General features: G+C 47.5%; 1 protein-coding gene across 3 annotated transcripts in view; it reads right to left on the bottom strand.

Annotated features, from left to right (window-relative positions):
• The window catches only part of CEP170B (centrosomal protein 170B), a 93,007-nt gene extending 79,620 nt beyond the window's left edge, over positions 1–13,387 (bottom strand). The window contains exons 1-2 of one of the 3 annotated variants that reach the window (XM_054026055.1): positions 13,059–13,387; positions 9,206–9,341 (exon numbers count right to left, since the gene is read on the bottom strand). In XM_054026055.1, coding sequence (XP_053882030.1) covers positions 9,206–9,310 — 105 coding nt within the window. In that variant the 5' untranslated portion in view covers positions 9,311–9,341; positions 13,059–13,387. The remainder of the gene's footprint in view (positions 1–9,205; positions 9,342–13,058) is intronic. The other 2 variants (XM_054026052.1, XM_054026054.1) reach the window with 2 other exon arrangements.
• Between the last annotated feature and the right edge of the window lie 447 nt (positions 13,388–13,834).

Below are 13,834 nucleotides of genomic sequence, written 5' to 3'. Positions count from 1 at the left end.
TGGTAACCTATTTCAGACCCAATGGCCTAACAAGGCCCCAGAAGGCCCCTGTGCAAGAATAAATTAGGGGGCCCTTTCCCAATTCTGAAATCCACCCAATACAGCCCCCCTCCCTCCATCTGCTTGCTCCTGCCTAGCTCCGCATAGCCTCAATCCAGCTCTCCCGTCACACATCTCCTGCCTAGGTTCCCTCCAGCTCCCTCACAGCCTCCCTACAGAACCCCAGCTCTCCCAACCCCAATCCAACCACCCCTCCAGGCCCTTTTAGTTCTCCTTCTACCCTTCCAACTTTCCTGATGCCCCTCCCAGCCCCATTTCAGGCCCCCCCTCAGCTTCCCCACTCAGTCCCCTCCATCTCTGCTCCAACCCCGGCCTCCCACACTCTGCAGCTCCCCAGCTGTGATCTAGACCCACCGAGCTGCACTCCAACCCTCTTCCCCCATCCACAACAGCTGTAATCAAGCACCCCAGCTCCACCCTGTTCTGTTCCATCTCCCTTTCTCCCATCCCCCCAGCTCTGATCTAGCCCCCACAACCCCCTTCTTCCAATCCCGTAGTCCCCCTCCCCCAATCCTTCCCAGTCCCCCACAACTTTCCCACCCTGTACAAAGCGGCTTTTACCTTGTGCGCTATCTCCCATCTTCAGGCATGTCTGTCCCTCTGTCCCTGCACATCCCCAGGCACTTTGACCCCTCTCTCCTCCCCCCCAGTGCCTTCTCCACATGTCTTTGTCAGTTGTTCATGCCCAGGGTTACCCCAGCCAAAGGGACCCCCCATTCCAGCCTCACCCATTGCCCTGTGGGGTCAGTGGACCCCATTCTTCAATGATGGTCCAGCTCAGCTTCAGATGATTGAGCCCCCTAACCTCATGGGCCCTGGTACAACTGCACCACTTGCACCACGGTAGCTACGCCACCGTCCAGCTACGCTTAACTATCCTTATAGTTAGAAAGATTTTCCTAATATCTTAGGCCTGGTCTAACTCGGTCAATGTCTACACTACAGTGTTACTCCCACCGATGTAAGTTGCCCACTACACCGACCTAATAACTCCACCTCTGCAAGAGGCATAATACGTAGGTCGATGTAGTTAGGTCGCTGGAGTGTCTGTGTAGACACGGCATTATTTACATCACCTGTTGGCTGTCAGCCCCATGTGTGGCTGACAGCCAGAGCCCCACCGTCCTAGGGGGGTGGACTCCAGCTGTCAGTGTCCCACAAAGTTAAGTAAATGGAAACACTCCTAGTGAGGATGTGCACCACCAACAGAGGGGACATAGTGTGGACATGTACGCTGACATAACTTAGGTCAACTTAATTTTGTAGTGTAGACAAGGGCTAAACCTAAATCACCCTTGCTGCCAATAAAACCAATTACTTCTTGCGCCACCTCCAGTGGACATGGAGAACAATTGATCACAGTCCTCTTCATAACAGCCCTTAATATATCTGAAGACATATCAGGTCCCCCCTCAGTTTTCTTTTCTCAAGACTAAATATGCCCAGGTTTTTTTTTAACTCTTTCTCATAGGTCAGGTTTTCTAAACATTTTATCATTTTTTGTTGCTCTCTTCTGGTCGCTCTCCAATTCTTCACCTTTTTCCTAAAATGTGGCACCCAAAACTGGACACAGTACTCCAGCTGAGTAGAGTGGGACAATTACCTCCTGTATCTCTCATACGACACTCTTGTTAATACATCCCAGAATATTAGCCTATTTTTGCAACTGCAGCACATTGTTGGTTCATATTCAAATTGTGATCCACTATAACCCCCAGATCCTTTTCTGTAGTACTCTGCCTACCCAGTTATTCCCCATTTTGTAGCTGTGCGTTTGATTTTTAATTCCTAAGTGAAGTACTTTACACTAGTCTTTACTGAATTTCATCTTGTTAATTTCAGTCTAATTTTCCAATTTGTCAAGGTCATTTTGAATTCTAATCCTGTCCCCCAAAGTGCTTGCAAGCCCTCCCAGCTTAGTGTCATCGGCAAATTTTATAAGCACACTCTCCACTCCATTATCAAAGTCATTAATGAAAATACTGAATAGTACCTGGACTGGAACTGACCCCTGCAGGACCTCACTAGATACTTCCCCACAACTTGACAGTGAACCATTGATAACTACTCGTTGATAGTCTATCAAACAGCTGTGAACTCATCTCATAGTAATTTAATCTAGAACACATTTCCCTAGTTTGCCTATGAGAATGTCATATGGGACTGTGTCAAAAGCCTTACTAAAATCAACACCCACTGCTACCCCCTATCCACTTGGCCAGTAACGCTGTCAAAGAAGGAAATAAAGTTGGTTTGGCATGATTTGTTCTTGACAAATCCATATTGGCTATTACTCTTTACCCTCCTATCTTCTTGGTGCTTACAAACTGATTGCCTAATAATTTGTTTCAGTATCTTTCAAGGTATTGAAGTTAGCCTGATTGCCTGGTCTATAATTCCCCAGGTCCTCTTTGTTTCCTCTCTAAAGGCAGGTACTATGTTCAGGGCAGCTCCAGGCACCAGCACAGCAAGCGCGTGCCTGGGGCAGCAAGCCACAGGGGGCGGCCTGCTGGTCGCTGTGAGGGTGGCAGTCAGGCAGCGTTTGGCGGCATGCCTGCGGGAGGTCCGCCGGTCCCGCAGCCTCGGCGGCAATTCGGCGGTGGATACGCCGAAGGCGCGGGACCTGCAGATCACCCGCAGAAATGCTGCCAAATCCGCGTCCCCAGCGGACCGCCCGCAGGGATGCCGCTGAAGGCCGCCTCACTGCCCTGCTTGGAGCGGCAAAAAAACATAGAGCCTCCCCTGACTATGTTTGCCCTTCTCCATTCCTCTGGGACCTCACCCACTCTCCATGAGTTCTCAAAGATAATTACTAATGGCTTCAGCTAGTTCCTAAAGTAGAACCTTGCACGGATACAACCTTTGTATCTGCAACCGATCAGAGATCCACAAAAATGGTCCGTGGATATAAAGCAGATATCCACAGATATGCAGAGCTTTTGATACAAAATTTGTATCAGCATCTGATCTACAATCTGCAAAAACAGTCTGCAGATATCCACGGATTTGCAGGGCACTATCCTTAAATACTCTAGGATACATTTCATCAGACCCTGCTGACTTAAATACTTCTAACTTATCTAAATAGCCTTTAACCTGTTCTTCCCTATTCCTTCCCCCTTGTTAATATTAATTGTGTTAATCATCTGGTCACAATTAATCTTTTTAGTGAAGACTAAAGCAAAATAGGCATTAAACAACTCAGCCTTATTGACATAATCCATTACTAGCTCTCCTTCCCCATTAAGTAGAGGACCTAAATATTCCTTCATCTTGCTCCTAATATATTTATAGACCCTCTTCTTACTGCATTTTATGCCCCTTGCTTGGTGTAATGCATGGTGTGCCTTAGCAGTTCTCATTTTGTGTCTACATGCAAAACATGAGTACAAAAGAATAACACAAGCAGTCGTCCATATTTCCACTTTTTGATTTTCAGGTTATTAAAGGGCTCACGATGGAGCCATATTGGCCTCTTACTATTCTTCCTTTTCTTTATCTGGGGACAGTTTGCTGTTTTGCCTTTCCAACTGTCTCTTTGAGAAACTGCCAGCTCTCCAGAACTCCTTATCCCTCAGATTTTCTTGCCATGAAGAGTTTGGTGAGTTAGTAGCTGAGTGTTTCATAAACATTAATGAATTTATCTTCCCAACAGCCCTGCAAGGGTATTGTCCCCATTTTACAGATAGGGAGCTGAGACACAAAAGTATTTAGGTCAAAAGTTTCCACTAATTTTGGGGGCCCAGTTTTAGACACCTCGGACCTGATTTATCAGAGTATTTACCATCCCACACACAGTCCCAGTTTCCTTCCCCAACCAGCCTCAGTTCCCCATTCACAGCCCCTCGTGCGATTTATCTCTTCCCTAACCCTCCCCTCTTGGCTCCGATTCCTAATGTACCCCTTTCTGGGCTCCTCATCCAATCTCAATCTACCACCCACACCCTCCCAGGTTCCTGGCCCAGTCTCCCCCCTTCCTGGCTCCTTTTCCCACTCTCTTTGCCTGGCCAGTTCCAGTTCTCCCCTGCATCCCAGGGCCTTAGCAGGGCCTCTCTTCCCCCTTCCCCCATCACATTAGTTCTTAATCCCTGACCCCTTGGTGCCCAACCAATTCCAGCTTCCTCTTCCCCCCACACAGCTCCCAGTGTCAGCTTTTTTTTTTTTTTTTTTTAAATGGTTGGTTTTCAGTAAGAATTTTCAGTTTTACGAAAACTTAATTCTCTTCATTTTTGTTAAAACCCCAAATACAAAAAAGATTAAGAAGGAGGTCAGAGTTGATTAAAAATGCCAATTATATTTTTCAGAAAAGTCTGAAGAAAGTTGTTGTTGTTTTCCCCCTAATTCCCCCCTGGGGAAAAAAATTGTTTTGACCAAAACATTTTCATGAGAAATATTTTAAAATGATGCCCCCCCCCCAAAAAAAAGGTCATGCAAAATTGGCATTTTTTACTATGTTATTTAGAGGTGGACCTTGAAACCTTTACTCATATGTTGAATAATAACTTACTCCTTGGATAATCTCATTGGAATCAAGAGGACTACTTGAAGAGCAAACTCAACGTGAGAATGGCAGAATTGAGCCCCTAACTATTTATAATCCAGGCTGCACCTCAAAATACAAATTAAACCCAGTTTTTCCCTTTTACTAATGTTCAGAACCAAAACATGCCTCACAGCTACTTCCACTAAACAGCCTGACAACACTGCAGAAGTATTTTAAATATTTCTAATCCTCTAAGTAGGTGTAGAAGATTTCCAGAAAGATTAAGTTCCTGCCTAGCAAACCAATTTAGTTTCAAGCTTTAAGGCTACAATCTTCTTCAACTGGTTGACTGCGAACAGTAGATCCAGTCCACTGGATGAAATAAGTGAACCCGGGTCAAAATAAAGCATATAGCATCCCTTTATAATTCTGTAACAAAACAGTAAAGCATTTTAATTGTTTAGGAATCTATTGTTACCTGGAAGCAACTCAACTAAAGAAACTTAAAAATAAGACTCTATCCCCACCTCACCTAGAGCAATAGAATAACAGATAGTGTGTTCTCTGGGGCAGGGACTGTCTTTTTGCATCACATGAGGCCCTGACCTAGTCATTACCACAACACAACTACTAAATAATCATAATGTTAGAGACCTATTAGGTTATACATTCCATTCCCCTGACAATAGGGATAGCTCAGTGGTTTGAGCATTGGCCTGCTAAACCCAGGGTTGTGAGTTCAATCCTTGAGGAGGTCACTTGGGGATCTGGGGCAAAATCAGTACTTGGTCCTGCTAGTGAAGGCAGGGGGCTGGACTCGATGATCTTTCAAGGTCCCTTCCAGTTCTAGGAGATGGGATATCTCCATTAATTTAATTTAATACCAGTCTGCTGTATGTGTACTAGGAATAATTTATTGCTAATGGCTTGATCCCTGAAAACACACTTCCAAACAAAATAACTCTACAGTAAGCACGCTGACCCAGACGTTCTAAACAAATGTACTGGTTCCCAGTAAACTAGTAGTATGGTCCCCACAGAAGAGCTTTGCCAATACCTCTATGCAATGCACCATGCAATGACTCTGCTTCTTAGGCCCCTCTGAAGACAAACTGTCGTGCCAGTCTACACAGTGGTTTTGTGATAAAGTCGTTGTAGCAAGAGGTCTATTTTTAGACCCCCCAACCTCCATCTGCGCACATGCAACTTTGCAAACGCATACGTGACGTGAAAATTCTACAATCTGCTTTAGATTACTGTAAACTCATTTCATCTGGAACCCAAGACAGCTTTGAAGAACATCTCTAGAAATGAACAGCTAGTACAATAATCCACTATGCTGCTCAAAATGAGAAGTTACGTATCATCTAAAGCAGTGGTGCCCAACCTTATTACACAGGGGGGCCACATAAACCTAAGCACAACCTTGTGTGGGCCAAACAGATTCTGCCTGGGACTGACAGCCCAAGCCCTGCCGCTTTATGACATGCTCTGGCAGGCTATGCAGGGATCCCACAGGCCATAGGTTGGGCACCCCAAGCGAGAGAAAGACTTATTACCGAGGACAGCAAAGAAATGCACTCAGAAAGGGTCACGTTTCATGTGTCCCACGAACATCGACCAACTGGCCTTAATAAGCAATCCACAGCTTTCAGTCTGGGTGAGCAGTGAAACCCGCCTCCCTTAACTCTCTCTCCCAGACTCCCAACCACAATCACATCCTCCTCACAACTTCTATTAGAACATAGAAAAAAACAGAATGTCAGGGTTGGAAAGGACCTCAGGAGGTCATCTAGTCCCACCCCCTGCTCAGAGCAGGACCAATCCCCAGACAGACTTCTAGTGGCGCCTACTTCATTTCCCCCTACCTGTGACCCACCAAAAAGAGCCAGATTGGAATGTAAAAGGATCCCTGCTGCTAGGCTTTGCTGCTGATGGCATGAGTCTGTTAGTCCAGGAGCAGCACGGTGCTGAATCAACTCTCAGCCTCACAGAGCAACTCCTCAGCCGGAAATACTGCAGCAGAGGAATGGGGAGGCTTCAGTCTGATAGCTCTGAAATGGGCTAACACTGGAAGAAATAGCGACCGAGATTTTTAAGAGTGACTACTGATTTTGGGTCTCCATTTTTGAGTCCCCAACTAGAGACACCTGATTTTCAGAAAGTGCCAAGCACCCACCCTATGAAATCAAGTTCCTTTAAAAGGCCTCAAGTTGGTCACTTAAAAACTCAAGCCCTTTGGAACAATCAGGATTTTTGAACAGTCAGATACAGCCCTACAGAAAATATTAGGACATTTTTAACCTCTGCACGTCTTACTTCCCACTCCCAAACGTAGAAATATAAGAAGACAAAGCAAGAAAGCATGATCAAGGGAAACCCGAACAAATGAAACAATACGATGCTGGAGTGTCAAACTCTGGAAAACCCAGTCTAGCCATTTCATTCATTGCAAATCAATGCGTCCAAAACACCAAGTTCTCCTTTTGAGTAGAGGTTCCTCAAATGTTGTTATAGCTAGACCACATCTTAATAGATTGATTGCTTGTCAACACCTCCCCTCTGATTGGAAACCCAATCTCTCCCCTCCCATCCGTAATCACACAAAGTCCCTGCAGCAGCTACAAAAATTGTTTGCACCGGAAAACAATATTAGAAAAGCATTTATGACATGTCTTTACACTATTTAGCAAGTGGAAACCGGGAAGAGAGCCCCACTGCACAACAACCAGCTTTCTGCCAATCACCACTAAATGCTGCGCCCAGTGATCTGGGGACGAGTGTACAGGAACCTCTGCTTCACACAGGGCAAGACAAAGCTGCTTCCCCTCTTTGCAGCCCAGTTCATTTGTAACTAAAAAAAAAAAAAAAAAAACAACCTCACAACGAAGATCTCTCTGCATCTAAATATTAATGTTTCTACTAGGCCAAAGCCAAGAATTTTGGTCCTGAATTTCCACCAAGTCCTGAGGCAAAGGGCTCCTGGTTAACATTCTTCTCCAGTTTGTACATCTGTATGTTCAACACTATGTAGCATTCTTTAGCTGAAACATCTGACTATCAAGGCCAAGACTGCAAACAAACTGGATTATTCCACCGAGGGGTGTGTGTGTCATCTTTATGTACAAGTAACACAGTAACTTTTTGGGACCGAAGGATGCCGTCTCGTTCATGCCACCACATCAGCTAAAGTTTCTGCACTGAACGTTCGTGTTTCTTTTAAGTCCCTGGCTTGGATCTTCTCTGAAAGTACTAACAATGTAATTAAATGTTAAGTTAGCAAAAACCAAAATCACAAGCATCAATGGATGGTATATGCAGTAAAATCTACAGAAAAAACAGCCTAACCACTCAGCATGACAGGACAGAATCGTGTTTCTTTTGTGTAGTGTCTGTATGAGCAGCAGTACGGTTACTCCTGGGGGAATTCTGTAGCACTGAGCAAGTGCAGAATTAATGTCCCCTGCAGATTTTACTCTTTCCCAGCAGAATAATTGATTCACACGTCCCAGGCGGGTGCATTTGGTTTGGGCATTGGAGCCAGCCAGAGGAGACGTAAATCACTGCATAGGGGGGCGCGGCGGGGCGTGTGTGCAAGACTCTGTCCCTCTCACTTGCTATCGCGGTGTGCCTGGAGCCGGAGAGGGGTATGGCTAGGGAATCCCCAGCCGGTGGCTCCGACCATATGCCGGGCTCCAGCTGCTAGTCAGGTGCTGAACTATCTGTACATATTTCAGTGCTGTACCAGATCAGGGCCTAAATTCACTTCTAAGGATGTCCTACCCTTTAGGATATGTCTACACAGCAAAGAAAAACCTCTGTCTGGCCTGGGCCAGCCAACTCGGGCTCGCGGTGCTTGGGCTGCAGGGCTGATTCATTGCTGTGTAGACTTCTGGACTGGGGTTGGAGCCCAGGCTCTAGGACCCTGCAGAATGGGAGGGTCCTAGACTTCTGGTTCTAGTCTGCGCCTGTAATTCTGTACAGCAATGAAACAGCCCCACAGGCTGAGCCCATGTCAGCTGGCACAGGCCAGCCACGGGTTTTCCTTTGCTGTGTAGACATACCCTTGAAGTCCTCTGTGCTTTACATACATGGAAATATTAGTATTGCCCTCTGCTCTGTGGAGCCATATACATGTGCTAATATGTCGAGTAAGGAATCTATTTGTCAAAACAAATTTCCTGATTCTTTTTTGTTGTCTATATTGTTACAGACATACTTGCTGACAGGTATTTTGAAATAAATGACCAAAATAATTGAAAATGGCATAATTATATTGTGTTGACAAATAAAAGATGAAGAATTATGCAGAATTTTAAAATACAGTGCACAGAATTTTTAACTTTTTGGCGCAGAATTCCCTCAGGAGTAGCACTGTTAATCTGTTCCAGTCAGTTATCTTACAGCTAATGAAGCCCTGACTCTGAAACTAATCACTGGGCAATTTGAGAAAGCTCACTGTCGCTTTCACAAGTCCATTAAACTTCTGTGGATATGGTAAATTTAGCCTCAAGTCAAGTTCTGATGAACTAGGGGATTTATTTAAAAGCAACATTTAGGTCTGTAACAGCTTCTAGACCCCTAACTTCACAGTCAAGGCATCTACTACATCTTCAAGGGATATTTACCAGATCAGAACATTTTTTATGAAAATATATTTACCTGGAGCATTAGTTCACAGTCATCTCTGCCAACAAATATCATCTCCCGAGGGAGCCGGTGGCGAATGCCAGTGCTGCTCACCAGGAACCACGAAGTCACACTCATTTTGGTGTTTGGCACTTAACCTTTAAACATCCTGAACAAATAAAACAACACATATATAGTTTGTTATTAGTTATTGGCCAATAACAGAAGCAAGTTAATTGACAGCATTGAAATTAATCTGAATGCATTAAGCAAGTTTTGTGGGAGTTTATAAACAGATTAAAATACATGGCTACTGGAATCCAATGGCTACAAAGCCGACAGGTGGTATAGAAGCAGAAGTATTTATTCACACAACACACAGTCAACCTGTGGAACTCTTTGCCAGAGGATGTTGTGAAGGCCAAGACTATAATGGGGTTCAAAAAAGAACTAGATAAATTCATGGAGGATAGGTGTGTCACTGGCTATTAGCCAGGATGGGCAGGGATGGATGGTGTCCCTAGCCTCTGCTTGCCAGGAGCTAGGAATGAGCGACAGGGGATGGATCACTTGATGATTACCTGTTCTGTTCATTCCCTCTGGGGCACCTGGCATTAGCCACTGTCAGAAGACAGGATACTGGTCTAGATGGATCATTGGTCTGACCCAGTATGGCCATTTTTGTTCTTAAGCAGGAAGGCTTTCTAGACCAGGCTCTCTCTGGGCACTGACAACCCACTGCATCCTCCAGACTGGCAAGGAGCACAGTGCATGCTTCCTCCACCTCCATATTCAAACAGTCAAGCTGGTCCATAACTACTGGCCATACCAACTCAGGGAGCAAGGAGACATAACGTGCCCTCTTATGCTCCTTTGCGGGGTACCCGTATCGCAGGCACAACACAACGCATGGGGAGGGGAAGGGCAGGTGGGTGGGGAATGGCGATATAGGGCAGGGAGTGAGCAGAGCCTTGTATCCCCCCATCTCAATGAGCCAGCCAGAGGAGCTCAGCTGGTACATGGTGGGGGATGCAACCTGCTACGGTTCTGTATCAGTAGCTCTTTACTTCCCCACCTCACCCCCACAGCAAGTGGGAAGAACCAGGGAACAGATTGTGGCTATCTGCGTTGTATCACAGTTGGCTCTCCAGTCTGCTCCAGGACAATGCAGCTACATACTTCCCATTATACCAGGCACACTGTTAAATCACAGTCTAACTCTAAAGTATGACTGGTCAGAGATCAGTGAGGCTACTGCATAAAGGAGCAGAGCATGACTTCTGCAGGCAACAGTTCCAGTAAACCTGTTTGCTGCTTGTGCTCTCCCATTAGGTTTCTGATGTCCCTGGGCAAGGGTGGATAGGGAAGAAAGTCATTTGTTTTGTGGGCAAGAGGAGGGTTTCTCTCTCTCTCTTCACCTTCCCTCCCCCACATCTCCGGGAAAAAAAAGAATGTATCACTACTTAGACTCCCTTCTTTTTTGCTATTCATTTGATTCCCCCCCCCCCCCCATCTTCCTCTTCTCAAAGTTTTGTTTTGTTTCTAGCTATAGGTAGGAGTGTATGCGATGTCCTCTAACAAAGCAGGATGGATCAACAACACTAATGGCACGAAGGGGAAAGAGACCATTTAACATAACACATGCCCTATGATCTCTGCATTACAGAATCTTCCTTTTGAGGATCTCAAAGCATGTTTCAAACATGGAGTAAACTTCATAAGCCCTGGGGCAAGTATTACTATCCCCTTTTTACTGTGTGTAATCCTAGTCACATGACACTAAGTTCACATGAAAAAATACCCCTCGTTATTGAGCAATTTGGGCTATGCTCCTTTGGCTTTACATCCTCTTCTCAGGAAAGTGCCTAACTTGGCTTTTGGGCTGATATGGAACTATTAACTCCTGGGACATGGGCCCACAACTGCGATAAGACTACAAATGCTATACTGCGTCAGTCAAAATGCCATCATCCACCCAAGGGACATTGAAATGAGTTCCAAGATAGTGCTTGCCTTGGGAGGCTCAGAGAGAAATTCTGGTCTGTCTTGGATTATGAACTCCTTGGGGCATGGATTCTGACTTCATCTGTATCCCATACAGCACCAAGCAGTCAGTGCTTAGAACACTACTGAGTATCCCTAACACATACTACTGGGCTGCCTTTATTTTCCTTTTTTAGCCTCTGTGAGTACCCCTGAGCTCCTCTGGTTCAGTCCATTCCTTCTCAGGTATTCTTTGTTGGGAACATAAAAGCACCACGATGTGGACAATCACCGAAAGCCACCTGGCACCAGTGCCCCAAGAGCTGACAGAAGGAAAGGACTTCTCCTGCAGAAAGGATGTGACTGTAAATCCACTCCCCTGTCACCTCGAGCCTATTCAAAACAGCCTCACTGACTTGAGTGGGCACAATGCTATTCAAACGCCTGGGCACTCTGTAAGTGCAAGACGCCAGGAGGCCTTGCATTCGTACCAAAAACTATTTGTGAAGGGCAGGGACCCAGACAGAAAGGTCTGCGCTGTTACGCTGCTAGTCCTACAGAAACGCTAGGGGATAAAGAAACTCAGCCCACCTCTTGACACTACATTTTGCTTCTAATGCCATGCAGTGAGCCCATGTTGGCATTTGTTGCTAGGAGGAAGGGAATAAACACTCCATAAAGCTGCTATTGGCCCACAATGCAGAAAGTCAGTAGAGCAATTGAAGCTGCAACCCTTAGCTAGATTCAGTGGAGAGAGGCTGTATCTTTAATCAGCTCTCACCCCGAGCAGCAGACACCACTGAAACTAATGCTTATTATGGACATTTCTAAGAGGAGAGGAGGGTTATTTAGATAAGAAGAAGAAGAAGAAACGGACAGAACAAAGCCACTTAATCCCATTGACTATACAAGTGTTTTTGTTTTTAAAAGGAGGGAGGGGGGATTTACCAAGCCGCACACGGGATTGTTAACGTGATCTAATCCACCACAATGGAGAGGCAGAGATCGAGAACAAAACCCGCTCGAGGATGTTTAAGATGCTGATTGCATGTGTGGTGGGCCACCGATGCCAATAAACTGGCTGGCTTGTATATTCCTCCATGATCCGCCACCATTAGAAAGCTGCTGCCAGCCATCCACACCCAGGGAAAACACCAACCAAACAAGGTGCGACAACAAACCCTCCAGCCTGCGGGACCAAGGAGCCGGGAGGGGGGGGGGGGGATAGACCCCATTAGTCATGGGGGAGGCAGACCGGGGCTCTTTGTCTAGAGAGGACCGGGCTGGGGAAGGGGGGGGGAGCAGGAGATCAGGGATAAGATGGTTTAAAGCACATTGTCTATTTCCCTGCCCAAAATCATCATGTGGGGTGGAGAATGGAACAGAGAAGAGCCGGGGGAGGGGAGCTCTGACCCCCCCGCCCTAGACTGGAGAGCGGCGGACAGCTCCCCCCAGGATCAATCGCCGCCACCAGGACTTGGAAAGGGGCCCAGCCGCCTTCCCCCGGGGCCCCCAGCCCGGCAGATCTCTCGGTGCAAACGCCCAGCGCCTCCTGCCCTGCCCCGCTCTCTGCACTGTACCCCAGATCCCCCCCTCCGCATTTCACTGCCCCGAGCCCCCTGCCCGGGGGCAGCCGGCTCCCCACCGCATCGCACAGCCCCGAGCCCCCGCAGCCCCCTGGGCAAGGCACCGAGCGGGCAGCGGCCCCGCTTCTCCCCGCTCCGCCCGAGGAGCCCGCACGCAGGCCCGGGCCGGCTGGTGCATTGCAATCCAGCCAGGTGCTGCTGTGGCGGAGGCCGCAGGCCAAAGCCATTGAGGATCAGCTGTTTCCTGTCGGCTGCCGATCCATCCCCCTCGCCCGCCCGCCACCGCAGGCTCGCTCCCCGGCCCGGCCTCCCGGTACCTGCTCCAGCCCGCCGCGGCTGCCTGCCCCTGCCCCTCCGCCAGGTGCGGGTGGCGGCAGGTACCGGCTCAGCGCCTGCCTCTAGCCGGCTCTGCCTGCCCGACTGGCCGCTCCCCTGGCATTGCACATTGTCAGCTGCCGCCGGGCTCCTTCCCTCTCCTCTCCTGCCAGGGGAAGGCAGCGCCGCCTGCACTTGCCCAGCAGGTTCTAGACGTCAGTAGGCGGCTCCTATCCCTTCCACCACCCCCGATGCCGTCTCTCCTGCAGCCGCCCTCTCCGGAGCAGACGATCCAGGTTAGGTCAGGTGACAAGCTGGTTTAAACATTAAAGGTGCCTGCAGCCTCAGCTCTGCGGTGACCCCAGTCACGGCGAAGTTGGTTGCAGCCGGGCATGCAACGCGCTTGGGTGTGTTCTGCAAGGAGCAGACATGTTCCAACCAAGAGTTAGGACGTGATAATGGGCAGGGCTTTTTCCTCCAACCCCCAGAGGATTTAGGAGCTAGCTACACTCTGATTATTATTTATAGGGCACCGTAGCTGTGCAGCAGGCTTTACAGTAAATGCAATACTATGCAATTTGCCCACATTGTCAAAAGCCTGGGTGCAAAAATGGGTGGGCATTTTTGCTTGCAGGCACATTGCCCAATGTGCTTAAGAAGTTGGCCAGATGCTCATCTGCAACCCCAGCTAATAGGAGCACACCCATTCCTTGCATAGGCACAAGTCGGAGCATGCCAGGGTGTGCATCTACTTTCACCCATTTATTAATGAAAATAT

Source organism: Malaclemys terrapin, chromosome 4 (assembly GCF_027887155.1).
Source record: "Malaclemys terrapin pileata isolate rMalTer1 chromosome 4, rMalTer1.hap1, whole genome shotgun sequence".
Taxonomy (NCBI): domain Eukaryota; kingdom Metazoa; phylum Chordata; order Testudines; family Emydidae; genus Malaclemys; species Malaclemys terrapin.
Note: the sequence above shows the minus strand (reverse complement) of the source record. Positions and strands in the feature narration are given on the sequence as shown.